General features: G+C 24.9%; 1 protein-coding gene across 1 annotated transcript in view; it reads right to left on the bottom strand.

The window, feature by feature from the left end:
• LOC105256518 (mucin-17) overlaps positions 1-17695 on the bottom strand; it is a 155572-nt gene extending 137877 nt beyond the window's left edge. The window contains exons 1-2 of the mRNA XM_025406776.1: positions 17349-17695; positions 12306-12390 (exon numbers count right to left, since the gene is read on the bottom strand). Of these exons, the coding sequence (XP_025262561.1) occupies positions 12306-12389 (84 nt within the window). The 5' untranslated portion in view covers position 12390; positions 17349-17695. The remainder of the gene's footprint in view (positions 1-12305; positions 12391-17348) is intronic.
• Between the last annotated feature and the right edge of the window lie 465 nt (positions 17696-18160).

The raw sequence follows: 18160 nt of genomic DNA, 5'->3' as shown, positions 1-18160 counted from the left end.
CTATAATAAAATATTTTTTCCTCAAGCATTTATCGAGTTATGAGGCTTCAAATCATTTCTTAATTTTACATAAACCGTAAAATATCTTGTAAAATATTCACTTTTCGAATATTTTACCTTAATACTTTTATGTACAAAATAATGAGAGGAATCAATTGGTGTAAAGAAAACATACAGTTGTTTTTAAAAAAAAATATGGAATTGTTAATTGCGAATTACATATTTTTTCTTCAAGCTCAAGGTCAAACTCAAGGTCACTTTTAGATGCACCGTTTGATTTCCCGAAACTTTTGTTATTGACGTTTTTTTCTAGCACGCTTATTTTCCAAGAAAATCAGGTGTGTCCATACTTTTGGGACACGCTGTATATATATATATATATATATATATATATATATAATATATAATATAACAGATGTTATATTATAATATAACAGATATTATATTATATTATAACAGATGTTATACCGATATTACATCTTATTGTTAGTTATACTCCAGAATTGATTCATAAAAACAGAATATTGATATAGAATTGATATAGAATTGTTAGGTACAAACTATTTATCATATATAGAATTGTTATTTGAATAAATAAAATAAATTGTATGTTTTTAATTTATAAAAACAAGATTTAATTTATTTAGAAATTTCAATCTTTTACTTCAAAAGATAATAACTGAACAATTTCCCACTATTTTCCAATTCCAAATGATCTGTTTAATATATTTCGAATTCCTTGTTGGAATTATATTAGAAACTATTATTATGCCGACAAAAAAGGATAAAGTTTGCATCTTACATTAATATTCATTCTTTATAGGCTTTATATATTTATTCATGATAAGAAATTAAATCGAGAAATTAAATTATCTCGAATTTAGTCAAGTCTAGTTTTGCCGCGTAGCGGCAAATGCAGAAGCACGTATATATATGTTTACTAAGCAAGAAAAATAAATTTAGGTAGTAAAAGTATATCCTAAGACTATAAGAAATAATATATTAATAATAATAATATAAATAATATTAATAATATTAATAATAATAATATATTAATAATAATAAGAGATGTTATTATAATAAGAATGTTCTTAGTACATTATATCAGTAATATATATTCTCAGTATATGAGTATAAAATATTCGAATGATATCATATGGTTAGGGTAGATCATTTTAAATGCAATACATTAATTCGGAAAATTATTTTAAGGTTAAATTTATTCATACAGTAATTAATTCTGTTAATATACTATATCAAAAAAGATCGATGCGATAGCGTCTCCAAATACATAAAAGAATTGGATCCGACATCATTGCTTTCGATATGTTGAGGAGTTACCAAGTAGCTTATTTTACGGCAAATAAACTTTCGATTAAAATACCTCAGGAACTAAAACTATAATAAAAAATATAACGATATTTTTCTAATACAAATGTAAATGTAAATGAGAACTTTCTATTGTGACTAGTTTGAATAAAATTGGTGCAATCAATCCTAAGGTATAATTGTGACATTCAGTTTTTCAACTTTGAAGAACTCACATATATGTATATGGTCGCACGCATATATGCCAAGCGATTATATTTCTGATGATACATTCATAATATTACGATTTATGATTATAAAAATCTATTCGCAAAGTTCACAAAATATAGTTAAAAAGTTATAATATATTATTATATCTTTTATTATATCTTTTATTTATATTTATATTTACCTATATTTTATTTATATTTATATTTACCTATATTTATTATTATTATTTTTAAATTATTAATATTAACGCTTTCACTCCTGATTTTATATTTTTGGAAATTTATAATTATGAGTTAGGTATTGGAAAAAAAGGTTCAACAAATACAAGACGAATATTTATTTAATTATATCATCGGGACATATATGCTCCTACAGGAGTGAAAGGGTTAATAAATTAATATTAAAATTAATTAATTAATATTTTTAAATGGACTATTCTTTTTCTAATTTATCTTAATTTTAAAAGAAAACCTCACTAGACAAAAAAATACGCTAAATACATAAAAAGATGTTTAAATAAATATAAAAATTTAGAAAAATGATAAATATGAACAATTAAAAAACTGAGATTAATACAATTAGCCAAGTACAATAAATTGTGCTATTAATTTGTAATGGATACTGAATGAGTTAAGATTCCTTTAACGCTTTCGTACCTCCGGCACATATAAAGGACACACTGAAATATCTCAGAAACACTGCGTTAATACATTTATGCACAAAATAATGTGAAAAATCGATTGGTGTAAAGAAAAAACATAATTGTTTCGGAGAAAAAATATGTAATTTGCAATTAATAATTACATATTTTTTCTTAAAAACAACTGTGTTTCTTCTTTACACCAATCGATTTCTCACATTATTTTGCATAAATGTATTAAGGTAAGATAATCGAAAAATGAATATTTTACTAGATATATTTTATGGTTTATGTAAAATTAACATATTATTTTAAGCCTCATAGCTCGAAAGTACTCAATGAAAAAATACTTTATTATAGTATTTTGGAAAGCTATTGAGGCAAGCTACAAGAATATATAAAAGTATAGAGGGTGTCCCATTTAAAAAATTGGTGTTGACCTTCACGTGACTTTCAGGTGACTCTTCAAGGTCAAATTAATGATACCATCTTATGGCCCCCTTGAAGCCACACAACTTTTGTTTGAAACATTTTTTTATTTAACGCAGTATTTCTGAGTTATTTGAGTGGGTCCTTTAAAATGGGACATCCTGTATGTGCCATCTACGAAATCATAATTTTAAATAAATAATAAAATCCTATCGACTTTTACCTTAGCTTATTTTAAAGAAAAAAGTTTAAACTACATGTAAAAAAAATTGCATTTTTTGAATGTTTGCAATAAAATATAATTATCTAAACTTTGCAAAAAATTAAACTTTTAGATAGTAAAAAATAACCATTATATCGAAAAATTGTAGACTTGATACGCTAATTATATACTTAAAGTTTTATTTAAATATGATTACAACTTTATGATAAATATTATAATAATAGTTTATACGTGTAATCAAAATACGCGCGAAATAAGACGACGCGTGCAACTGGCATTTGAAAGAATATATACACGACTTGTAAAAAAAAAGTGTATACACCGAAAAATTGTATTCTTGAAATATATACTTTATAAGTCCTCTTATTAGATATTTTTAATGAATAAGAATATATTCTTAATTTGAATATATTCTTAATTTGAATGTATTCTTAATTTGAATATATTCTTAATTTGCGATGTAATATATATTTAAAAATATAAAATCCAAGTTCATATTTTAAATACATCGATATCAGTTTTTCATGGCCGCCATCTTGAATTTGATATTTTAAATTTAAATTTTTATAATAAATTTGGAATCAGTATCTTCAAAAACTGTCTCATATGAAATTCATCTCTTTTGAGGAAACCGAAATTACAAAAGGTTAATTTTTTATATGACGTATATAGTTAAAAGAAAAGTTATGCAAAAATTCCATATTTAAATATAATTCTATATTAAAATAAATTCTACATTAATATATTTTATAATTACTATAATTTAAATATAATATTAAATATAAATAAATAAAAATTTTCACACAAAAAACAATGTGATCTCCAATTAAAAAAGTCTCACAAAGATAAAAAAAAATATAATAAGTACAAAAATGTTTCAAAAAATCTAAAAAAATGATAAAAATAAAAAATTTTAAAAATTGATATGAGATCAATACAATTAACTAAATACAATAATTCGCTACAAAAAATGTGTTACTAATTTGTTATCAATATATTTTTATGTATATCAATATTAAGTGAGTTAAGAATCCTTTAATTTCTAAAGCTCTTTTTATAATTTGTATGTAGTTTAAAAAAAGTTACTCAAATTCTAAAATGTATAATAAGAACAATTAAAACACTTTAAAATTGAAATTATTATAGTAATTAATATACTTGAAGTTCATTCTTGTAAGCAAGTTTTGCATACTTTTTTAAGTTAAATGGTGAGTAATAAATTCAGAAATTATTTATTTTGAGAACAATTTAGAAATCAATTTTATAAGCTGGTATTGTTAACTTTTTTAACCACTTTATTTTTAGATATTCATAATATGTCATATTGGAGAGGAAAAGTGACTATAAAAATTTAATATTTTCAAAACTTTTCAGTATCTTTGAGCAATTAATTAGCAATAAATTCTAATATATTTGTTATTTGATTTACAAATATGTAAATGTTTCTTTTTTTAAATAAGGATGTTAATAGTAAGACGTCACTTTTCATTTTTTTCTAATGGATAGGAGCAATAAATTTATACTTTAGGGTAATAAATTAGCAATTAACATCTAATTATGCAAAATTAACATTTAATTATGCAATATATTTTAACCTGATTTTTTTGTGATAGACATATAAGATTAATAAGAGTTGTTTTAAGACACATGACAACAAACTTTCAAGGTTTCTCTGCAAATCATTATTTTAATATTCTCGTGTATATATGAGAGCGTATACATAAATGTGACCTATAAAAAACTGGTTTGCATGAACTACTTTTAAAGGTGTGGTCTTTTCGGTGGACCAAACTAAAGCTTATGCTTACAGTAGGCGTCAATAATGCCTTAACATATGAAATTGGTCGCATGCGAGACTAATAATAACTAGATATTATTAAGATATTATTAGTCTCGAATGCGACCAATTTCATATGTTAAGGCATTATTGGCGCCTACTATACATATAATTATTTAAGAAACTTTGTCTTATATATACTTTTTTGTTTCATGCAAATAAATATCTATAGTAATTAAAAAAATAAGTATGCATTAGTTTTAAATTTAAAATTATATATAAAACTAGCATCAGATAATCAAGTTGATATTAAATAACATAAACAATATAAATCTATATTACAGTAATGCTCCCATTAAAGTTTTCTGTACTCATCAGAGATAAGTGAAAGTAAAATTGTTTGCAATAATCTTGATTTAAAGTTTAAATGCCATAATATAAAATAATATGGTAAACATTTCGATGAAGGAAGCCCGATTACCTTGACATATGTTGTCAAGGTCACTGAATAACATCCAAAAGTTTTTAGGCGTCGCTCATTGTTTATTAAAAAGTTATAAACAAAAGAAGTTTCATAAATTCATTAATACATTTATCAAAAGAAAAGGCAGTAAATCTACGGAAAATCCACCTATATGAAATAATGGGTAAGAATATCCAATTCCTATGTATTTTTACCTCCTGAACACGAATATGAAACTTAAAAATGGCGGTCGGACTCGCAAGCCGAAAAAAAACGCAAAATAACGCATAATTGTAAAACGCATAATTGTAATTTGCAGTTACATTTTCTTTCTTAAAAATAACTATGTTTTTTTTACACCAATTGATTCCTCTCATTATTTTGTACATAAAAGTATTAAGATAAGATAATCGAAAAATGAATATTTTACAAGATATTTTACAGTTTATGTAAAATTAAGAAATGATTTCAAGCCTCATAACTCGGAAAGTACTTAATGAAAACTAACTTAATTATAGTGTTTTGGAAAGCTCACGAGATAAGATACAAGAATATGCAATAAAAAGTGGAGGGTTCTATTTCAAAAATTCAAGGTGGTTTTGTCGTGACCTTCGCGACGCCATCCAAAATCAAACACATAGCGCCAATAAATAGACTTTTTTACACCCTACAACTTTTGTTTGAAACCATTTTTTGTAAAACTTCTAAATTTTGTGATATTTCGAGATCTCGACCTCTTTCGAACACTCCGTATGTCGTAGCGATGTAATGACATTTCCGACCTCAGGTTCATTTGCAAAAAATGATTCTTATGATGCCCCCGATAATATCTGAAAATTTGTCAATTGAATTTCCGAACACCCTATATATGTATATATATATATATATATATATATATATATATATATATATATATTTTATCTTATATCTCCCCTTTTCTTTCGCAGATGTATTTCAATAATTTAAGAAAAATTCATTGCTTAAAATCTTTTATCATTCGTCTATGTGTCAATTGATATGTATAATGAACATTATTATATCCTTATTGCCCTTTATCTGTATAATCTTAATTTAAAATTATGGAAATTATGGGAATAAATAGAAAGTATAAAAAGTTTGTGAGAGATATAATAAATAAAAATAAGGGAGATTTTTTTTCACTGAAGTGATCGATGTAACAGAAGAGAAGCGCGATTTCTCTCTCTAATAAAAAATCCGATTAAAATCGCATACATACGCGCTTGTGTAATGCTTGCTACATCCGCGAGCATATATCCGTATACGCAATAAAATATTGTGCCTCGAGCGTATTCAGCATAATATCCGCAATATATGTGAGTACATACATGAACGTTTCAATATTGAACGAGAAGATATATGAAATTTTTTTTAAGAGATTGATGTCTTTTACTCTGTATGTAACAGTATTTTTTAAATATTGATTGCATTGTTTTTACGAGCTATATTGCATGTACACACACACACACACCCACACACACACACCCACACACACACACGCACGCACGCACGCACGCACACACACACACATATTAAATTTTGTATGTTAATAATTAACAAAGAACAAAAATAAGTAATCAGTACAATTTTGCAAATATCTTGACTTTATTTTTTATTTATTATCTCTAAATAGAATTCCAAATGTACTTGTATCATAACATGAGATTGTTGCGAGGCTTTTAATTAAAAATATAAAATTACATGTATATATATGTATATACATGTATATATATGTATATATTACATGTATATATATATATATATATATATATATATGTATATACATATATATACATGTAATTTTACGTTTTTAATTAAAAGCCTCGCAACAATCTCATGTTATGATACAAACACATGAAGCTGACATAATTTCATGAAATTTCTCATTCATATTCATATACAAATAATAAAATTAGTCAAAAGTTTTAGAATTCTATTTAGTTTTAGAATTCTGTTTAGAGATAATAAATAAAAAATAAAATCAAGATATTTGCAAAATTGTACTGATTACTTATTTTTGTTCTTTGTTAATATACAATTAATATACAAAATTAGTATACAATTAATATACAAAATTTAATAAAATTTCTTACTATTAAAATATGTTATTCTTTCATTTATAATAAAATTTTAACTAAACAGAGGAAACTTACTATAATATTATATAATTTATCGATATAAAACATTATATATGTATACCACGCTTCGCTTTTCTGCGAAGCAGAATTGTGCTTTATTAAGCAGCGCACCAGCCTACAAAGCCAAAAGTCCTGGGTTCGATTCTTGGTAAAATCGAAAAATTGTATACGCTCGCTCCTCTTTCAGAAGGCAATGACAAATCATCGAGAAGTCTTGCTATGAAAATCTCTCTAATCTAGTCGTTCGGAATCGGCATTAAACTGTAGGTCCCATATACGTGTAATAATCTGGTGCGCAATACAGGTATATAAAAGAGAGATTACCACGTTCGGAATCGAATAAAGGACAGAAAAAAGAGAAGAAGAAGAGATATGTACCGTAATTATTATATATATCTTTATGTGTGTATATTTAATGTGTGATATGTTAAACTATATTCTCTAATAACGCATGATATTGCAAAAATTATGTTGTAAAAGACCTTGAACTGTGTGCAAGAATTTCTGTTGACATAGTTTACAAAAAATGGAGGGTTCTATACGCATACTATTATTTATTATATACATATTTATTCATGACATATATTTATTTATGACGATATTGAAAGATGTCGATGAATATTAACATATTTTATGAAGAGCCATTCACTTATACAATAAGAGCAATTCATTTATAAAAATAATCTGTTCTAGAATAAGAAATGTAATTTGCTTTACGTAATGCATCATTAAATCAATAAGAAAATTATTTGTTCTTGCTTTCAGTAAAGATTATCGATATGCACAACAGACTAATTATTAACTTCGCACTTTATTTAAAAAGTGTACTTATTGCTTTGAATTACAATATTAATATCATCTAGTATCTAACGATTAAATACTAACAATAATATTATTTATTTTATTTTTATTTATAACAATAATATTATTTATTTATTTTTAGTATTGACTCAAAAAATATCGAAAGAAAAATTATACTCGCAATTGTATTATAAAGCAAATAGAATAAACAGAGAAACGATATATTTTTAATCACGCATTATATATCATTCACTAAAAAGCGAACAGTGCATAACTAGGCGTGGCAACTCTTACGATTTATTTTTTTTTCCTTATGTCCTCTCACTCTCAAGTATATACATTTTGCGTTGTATCTGTTACACCGATTAATACATAGATTAGTGCGCAAACTCTTGGCCTTCTTGAAAATACATGAAAATTACAATCATAATTGAAATAATAAAAAAAATAATAATGAAAATAAAATAGACAATGATAAAATGGACAATAGATTACAAAATAGACAATGAACACTAACAAAGTAATATTTGTGAATAATATTTATGAAATTTTAATACTCAATATATATGTGATATTATGTGTCGTAAAATTAAATTATTAGATTTTAAATTGTAATCAATATTTTTTCGAAAAAATATTTATAAAGCTTTTTAAAATTATATCTATAAGTAAAGGCACATATATAGTTTCTTGAAACCATAAAACAAACAATATATAGAACAAAAAGTACATACATATCGAATCTTTATTATTCGTTTAAATTTCAAGTACATTATCTTTATTATTCGTTTAAATTTCAGTACATTAAATCTTATATGTGCATTAATTAAAAATGATTAATATGTATTAAATAATGATGATTAGTGGTGAATAATGATAATTAACGCACAGAATTAAACTGAACGAAGAAGTTTATATAGAAATAAATATAATAAATATACATGATGATAGATATATACAGATATTAAACGAAACAGAACATTTTTTTCAAATTTTAAAATTTCATATTGGATTCTTTCTTTAATATAATCATAAATGCTTATCCTATTGAATTAAAATGTCTATTAGACATTAAGTTTGTGAAGTAACGGAAATTTAATAACAGTAGTTTTCTTAAATTTGACTCTAGATTTTCTTATTTGATAAGGATATTGATTATAAGTATTCAATGAAATTATACAATATTTAATAATTCATTTTTTTATAATTTAAATTTAATTTAGTAGATAACAATTTTGCAGATTATAATTTTTTATTGTAAAATGTTATTCAAATATCAATGTTTATCTAATTGTAAGTAGCATCTTTTAATTTTCAAATTTATATGTATATCATCATAACAATCATGACAGAGAGAGGGGGGGGGGAGAGAGAGAGAATAATTGATTACACAGGCCTCCAAAGACCAGTTACAAAAAGCAAAATAGATGAATCTGATAGATTTTTTACGCTAAAAACGAGTCTGACCATAGAATTTTCCCAGCACGTCAGGTTTTCGAATAATTTATAGTTAAATAATTCAAAAATGGCAATTTCAAAAATGGCAAGTCAAAGTTCATTTATTATGGAAGAAACTAATTTTTCAAAATATTTCTGCCAATGACATCGTATAGTATTAGTCTTCATCTTTCAAATCCATTTTCCATTGTCGCTACATGATTTTTTTCGAGATGTACAGGTATAAAGTTATAAGAAAATTTATGTTAAAGAAAATTTACATAGGCTACAATATAGCATTCACCATCTTAAAATTTGAAAAGGCTTACATATGTCAAATTCGGTTGTCCAAAAAAGTCCTGTAAAAATATATCTGATACAGTTGTTACATATTTTGATTTTTTTAAAATTTTATACCTTTTTATTGTGATTCTGCCCGTCATATTGGATGCGTCGTTTTTTATTTTAAAGAATGACAGGCAGTGTTAAAAAATTTATGTTTTTACCCAAATTTTGATTTATAAGGCAGAGAGTAATATGGTTGAATTAGAATGGCTTATTGGACCACTGCATGACCAGTCTTATAACTTGTATATGCATGACTAGTCTTATAACTTGTATATCTCAGTGAAAAGAAATCGTGCGGCAGCAATCGAAACTGGATTTGAAAGGTGAAGATTGTACCATATGATGTCATTGACAGAAATATTTCAAAAAATTAGGTTCCCTCATAATAAATTCATGAAATTGCCATTTTGGCGAAATAGCCATTTTTGGACTATTTAATTACAAATTACTCAAAAACCTGACATGCTGGAGAAATTCTACCAGATTTTTTTTCAGCGTCAAAAAATCTATCAGATTTAATTACTCTGCTTTTTCTAATTAATCAAATCTAAAATTTCGCAGGTCTGTGTTATTATTGTTATATATAATCAATATATACGATAGTGTTATATCTGCAAAAAAATGTTAGCTTTACATATTAATTTTCCAAGTTCTCTTTCTTTGATCTTTCTTTTTTAATATTTCTTATATGTATTTAAAATAAAAGTATTTAATAAAAAAATGATATTTGTACAGGTTTTAAAATGTTTAATAAAAACTATATGTAAGTGTGCTTGCGTAAGTAAGCTTCGAACTAAAAGAGAAAGAAAAAAAATTTCGATTTTATATTTTATTAAAAATTTTAACAATACAATCAATATATATGTTATTTATTTTAAACTTTGTTTATTAACGAATTTCTTGCCAAATTATAGAGAAAACACATATATAAACTTGCATTTATGACAATTTGATAGATCTGATAAAAAATGCATAAGGAAGATTGCTTTTGCACATCAAAACGCATTTCAACCTTTACAGTGGAAGAGTCGGCGAAAGCATTCGAAATCTGACAAATTATAATAGACAAAACAAATGATTTAATACTACATTTTTAAACACGATTGAAAGAGAAAAATGAATGATTCAACATAGTGACAAATTAATATACATATATTTCTAATTTCTCTTTTACACGACTATTCACACTTTCATTTTTGCTATATATCAAATGTATAAATTATAATCGTTATATGCTAATAAATGTCACAGTTTTATAAGATAATTTGTAATTTATTTTATAATGCAAAGTATGTTAGAATTTTTCACCTTAGTAACAAATTCCTAGTAAACAAATATTCTAAAAAATTTGATATCGAATTTTGTTTGAAAGTAATTAATCATTTGCTATATAATTCGTTAATATTTATTATTTAGATTACTTTATCACAAATTAAAATTCTACGAAACTCAATAATAAATTTCAGTTGAGAACTTAATAAAATTTTTTGTTATTTCGATTTTATGTTAATTTTTATTACTAAAATAAAGTGAAATAGTCTATATATACAACTGAAAAAATATATAATAATGTACATTTTAATTTAATGAGAAAGAAATATTGTCTTCAATTTCTCATTTCACATACGAAGATTTTCTTTTTCGTTATACAAGTAATTATTATAAAGAACTGTTTTCTTTGTCTCTAATTATCGAGCGTCATGCATTGCATGCAATTTCACCTGTATGATTTAACCGAATAATGTGAATCGACTCGTTCCGCTAGGTCGACGGCCTTCGTGGAAAAAAAAAGAAAGAAAATCAGCGCAAATGTCGTAAATGTCGATATTAAGTACATATACATCCTTGACATAAAACGCGTGTAAAATGAATCTTGTCAATTTCTATATATCTATCTAATGCATTATGCATTATTTTATATATAACTGTTCTCTCGTATATATATATATATATATATATATATATATATATATATATATATATCAATGGATGTATACATAAGCTACAATATTTTCCTCAACTTTTACACTATAAGAAATAATGTTGTATAATACAATCATAAAAACAAGTTTAAAAATGTACAGTTACGAGAGAATAGTTATATATAAAATAATGTATAATGTATTATATATATATATATATATATATATATATATATATATATATTCTTTGATATATATACAAAATGTGATTTAAAATATCTCATCGTCTATTCCTTTTTTAACTTTAGATTGCATATGCACAAATAATTTTTTCTCTGCCTTTTCTAAATAATTTTGTAAAAATGTAGGAAATGTTTTGATTAACAGTGTATTATATTGTTATTGATTTTTCTCTAAATCTTTTCTGAATAATTTTAATTTAAAAAATATTTTAATTTACAGCATATTAAGTTGTTATACAATTATTCTGATACACTTATTTCAAATTTTTAAATATATAAGAAAAGAATAAACAGTAATTATAATTTATTATTATAACAATTAAGTTACCTGATTAATCTGTTCACGAGAGGCCTTGATAACAGCGAAAATCATCAATATCACTACCAAACATAACGTATACGGTCGTGTCATTCTGAAAAATATTAAGATGCTTTTTTAATAAAATTATTAAAATTATTAAAATTATTAAAGAATCCATTAAAATAATATATATATATATATATATATATATATATATATATATTCTTGAAAATTGCGACTTATGCGAGTCTATGGAATTGTTAATTGCAAATTACATATTTTTTCTTAGAAACAACTATGTGTTTTCTTTACACCAATCGATTCCTCTCATTATTTTGTACATAAAAGTATCAAGGTAAGATAATCGAAAAATGAATGGTTTACTAGATATTTTATGGTTTATGTAAAATTAAGAAATTATTTCAAGTCTTATAACTCAAAAAGTACTTAATGAAAAGGTATTTAATTATAGTGTTTTGGAAATCTCTCGAGATAAGCTACAAGAATATGCAATGAAAAATAGGCGGTTCCATTTAAGAAATTGAAGATAACCTTTATGTGACCTTCAAATGACTATCCAAGGTCAAATTTTTGCCACCCATCTTCTGTCCTCCTCGAAGTCAAGCAACTTTTATTTGATACATTTTGTTGTACATTCAAATATAAAAAAGTTATTGGGGTGGATAAATTAAAATGGCTCACCCTGTATATTACATTTGTAATTCTAAAATCAATAAATTTTTGAATTTTTTATTACAAAATTAACAGATTCGCATAAGTCGCAATTTTCAAGAATATATATATACATATATACAGGGTGACCCATTTTAATCTCCCCACCTAAATTTCTCGGAACCTAAGCAAGATAGAGAAAAATGTTTTAGACAAAAGTTGTATGGTTTCAAGGGGGACATAAGATGGTGTCATTAGTTTGATCTTGAAGAGCCACCTGAAGGACACGCGAAGGTCAGCTCCAACTTTTTAAATAGGACACCCTATATGCTTTTGCATATTCTTATAGCTCATCTCAAGAGCTTTCCAAAACACTACAATTAAGTTAGTTTTTATTAAGTACTTTCCAAGTTATGAGGCTTGAAATCATTTTTTAATTTTATATAAACCGTAAAATATCTTGTAAAATATTCATTTTTCGATTATTTTACCTTAATACTTTTATGTACAAAATAATGAGAAGAATCAATTGGTGTAAAGAAAACTCATAGTTGTTTCGAAAAAAAATATGTAATTTGCAATTAACAATTACATATTTTTTCTTAAAAATAACTATGTCTTTTCTTTACACCAATTGATTTTTCTCATTATTTTGTACATAAAAATATTAAAGTAAAATAATCGAAAAATGAATATTTTACAAGATATTTTACGGTTTATATAAAATTAAAAAATGATTTCAAGCCTCATAACTTGGAAAGTACTTAATGAAAACTAACTTAATTGTAGTGTTTCGGAAAGCTCTTGAGATGAGCTACAAGAATATGCAAAAGCATATAGGGTGTCCCATTTAAAAAGTTGGAGCTGATCCTTCAGGTGGGTCTTCAAGATCAAACTAATGACACCATCTTATGTCCCCCTTGAAACCATACAACTTTTGTCTAAAACATTTTTCTCTATCTTGCTTAGATGCCGAGAAATTTAGGTGGGGAGATTAAAATGGGTCACTCTGTATATATATATATATGTCAAGAATATATATAATATATATATATATATATGTATATACATATATATATATATATATATATATATATATACACATATACAGGGTGTCTCATTTTAATCGATGACCCCGAATAACTTTTTTAATTTTGATTGTAGAAAAAAATGTTTCAGACAAAAGTTGTATGGCTTGAAGATGGTATCTTTAATTTGACATTGAAGAGTCACCTGAAGGTCACGTGAAGGTCACATCCAATTTTTTAAATGGGACATTCTATGCTTTTGCATATTTTTTTAGTTCATCTAGAGAGCTTTCCAAAACACTATAATTAAGTTAGTTTTCATTAAATACTTTGCGTTATGAGGCTTGAATTAATATCTTAATTTTACATAAACCGTAAAATATCTTGTAAAATATTTATTTTTCGATTATCCTACCTTAATACTTTTATGTACAAAATAATGAGAGGAATCAATTGGCGTAAAGGAAAAACACAGTTGTTTTTAAGAAAAAATATGTATTATAATTTGCAATTAACAATTACATATTTTTAAAAAAAACAACTATTATTATAGTGTTTTGGAATACTCTCGAGATAAGCTACACGAATATGCAATAAAAAATAGGTGGTCCCATTTAAAAAATTGAAGGTGACCTTCACGTGTCCTTCAAACGACTTTTCAAGGTCAAACCAATGACATCATCTTATGGCCTCCTTCCAGCCATACAACTTTTGTCTGAAACATTTCTTTCTAAAATGCATAGTTTATGAAACCGTCCCAGAACTTTTAATAGGCACAGTATACAAACACTTTATAACATGAAACTACGAACAAATGTAACAATAAAATGTAAATACACATACATAGAAACGAAAAGATATAAAGTTAGACATAAAAGTTATGAAACTTCAAACGTGCATATCTCAGAAAAAAGATCGCCGCAAAATTCAAACGGTGTATTATTTAAGAATGTATCCTCTACAAATCATGTGAAAATAAAAATTTTTCGAGCTGTGTAATCTAAAGTAAATATTTACCAAAAATAATTTTATTTTTGATGATTTAACTTCACTATGAAATAAAACTGATTGAAACTAAATATAATTGAAATATAATTTCGATATGAGTATGTTTTTTAATGCAATAAATGTTAAAATTATTCAAATTAAAATATAATAAAATAATTTGTTACTATTATCATTTCTTTTCTACAAAGTAACTCATTACCAATTTTAAAAAGTAATTTGTAATTTTCGTTAATTTTTATTAATATTAAGAGACATAATAAAATATATAAAGTTTATATTTTTAATATTTTTTGTATATTTTTTAATATTTTTTGTTAAAACATAATAAAAGTTATATAACATTTAAATATCAATATCTACTATACTATCGATATAAAATATATAATAATTTTGATTATAATTTTGAATCTTATTTATTTATTTAAATCTTATTTGAATCCTATTTATTTATTTTAAATATGTATTACGAATGATCATTGACAATAAAGATGAGATATTTTTTTAAAAATTTGTTTTCATACAATACTGCATTACATTCTTTATATTTATTTAAATGGAAATCACAACGTATAGATTTAAAAATAAAAATAATTGTTGAATTCATTAATCGAAAAAATATATTGAACTATTTTACGCTACTTTTTCCATCATGACTACGAAATTTATAACGCTATTAGCTTATTGTAAAAAAATGTAACTGTAATGATATCATACGTTATTTCACAATCCTGAAGAATACTATATACAGAAATGTTCTTTACATATTTTTAAAATTAATAACAATTATAAGATATTTGTTGTGTGATATTATGTTATCTAATGTTACTTTCATATTTAAACAGAATAACTATTTTTCAATGCATACTGTGCTTGAATCAATTAATATATTATATATAAATTACACATAAATATACGTTGATTGCACTATTCAAATTGTTTACTCTAATTGTTAATCTATATTGATTATGCTATTATTTATCAACAATCATTATATTATATTATAAATTACTTTAAATCATAACATTAGCAATTCATATTTTATTTTTCAATTCGACAACAATGCGTAGCACATAATTGAATATATAATTAATTGTCTCATCTATTTACTAGAGATTTTAAGGTCTTGAAGTTAGGTAACAACAGGATTTCACGTTATATCATTTTGCAAAGAAAAATATTTGTAGGTAATAATATTGTTACAAAAAGAGGTAGAGAAGCGAAATAGTTTACGCAAACTTTAAGACCGAATATAATTGCGCATCGATAGAAAGTAAATTTTTTTCACGCAATATGCGATCGACAATATTGTATTGGATTAATTTTTGAAAGGTCTTAGTCTGTAAGGCAAAAGCTGCAAAGAAAAACTGCAATTATATTTTTAAATGTTTATATATTTGTATGTTTATACATTTGTAATGCTAATAAAATATCACAAAATGCAAAAAATAACAAATATTATGAGATGTATTGAAATTTGGAATTATACTTTTGGAATTATAGAATTACGTTAATTTGAAATAACAAAATTTTAGACTTAAATGTTTTTATTAATAAGATGTGAAATCATATACTCAACAGTTTGATTTAGAAATTATTATCATACATTAGCTTGTAACATATAGCTTGTATCATTATTTATATATTACATCTATATCATATAATTATAATTAAAATTTATATATTTATACAATATGTATAAAAATCAACCGTATAATGTGAGATATGAAAAATATATGTTAATTCAATTAAGCTCATTTTTTATGACATATGTATTTTGTAAGCATGAAGCATTAATTATAGATTATAGATTTTAATTAAAAAATTTTTTTAGAACCTAGCTTCATTTTGTTAAAATCGCAAAACTAACTTGTTAAAATTGTAAAACTAACTTGTTGTCAAAAGTATCATTATAAAACTAAAAATAAAATGTCATTGAAACTACGACAAAAGAATACTGGATGGAAGTGAAATATTTTCAACGTTTAAATAATCGTTATGACTACACGGGTGCTCGAGTTTTATATAAGAAACGGAGGTCATACGGCTGGCGATTCGTGCATGTGAAAGTGGTTTATCGAGTTGTATTGGCCAGTTGAAGAATGGTCAGTTAACTTACTTGACTGTTACTGAGTCTGTTAACGCTACAGTTTTGCCACAGTTTTGCGATTCACAATCAATCACGATATAATGACACAATATAGCGACAAATTATATATAAATGACAAATTATCATTTTATTTTCACATAATTAATTATAGATATTATTGATTATAAATAGTTTATTTGCAAAAGTTCAATTCTATGTATATTTGAAAAATAATTTATTAATTTAAATAATATATTAATTTTCAAGAACACTCACCTTGCAGTTGTCTAATGTTTCATTTCAAGCCACGACACAATTCACTACAACAATTCGCAATTAATACTTTCTCCAACAACGGAAAGAAACTTCAGTTGAGTTGAAAGAATAAATAAATCACAATATGTTATTATATGTGAATAAGAATGCAGAAGAGAGATAAACACTTTTTCAATAGAGATTTTAGCGACAAATGAAAAAAAAATCAGATCATAGGATACGTGTATGAAAGGATGACAACAAAATGATTAGATAAGATTATGCACGTGGCGCATTTTCGGATGCGCTGCTGATTTTTCGCGCGTTCGGAAGTTGAGACGATAATCGGTCGAACGCTCCGAGACAAATGCAAGTCCGCTCAAACATCAGCCGTTTCAAAAATGTCGGTTGCCAACGTTCGGGAGAAAAAAAATTCATTCGATCAGATTTTCCCTTTCGCCCGAATGTGGTAGAACCACGCGATCACCACCATCACCACTATTACTACCATCACTACCACCACTACCATCACTATCTCCATCATTGCTGCCTATCAACCTTGCTATACTCATTGATGTCGTTACTATCGCCAATGAAAAACATTAAACGAAAAGTAGATCATGAAAACTACGAAAAAACTTATTTTTATGGCAGTGAATGGACGGCATGCATGATGATTCTTTGCAATGATAATTTAAATTATATTATACTTTGTATTATACTATTTAAATTCAATTTATTTTATGATATTTCGGTATTGTTATATAATATTCATTATTTCTATTAAATCAACTAATCTAAACGTACCGGATTTTTTACTCGCTTTCTAAATA

The sequence above is a fragment of the Camponotus floridanus genome, unplaced genomic scaffold (genome assembly GCF_003227725.1).
Source record: "Camponotus floridanus strain SB8 unplaced genomic scaffold, Cflo_v7.5 scaffold153, whole genome shotgun sequence".
NCBI lineage: Eukaryota > Metazoa > Arthropoda > Insecta > Hymenoptera > Formicidae > Camponotus > Camponotus floridanus.
The sequence above is the reverse complement of the archived record's forward strand: the minus strand, read 5'-3'. Positions and strand labels throughout refer to the sequence as shown.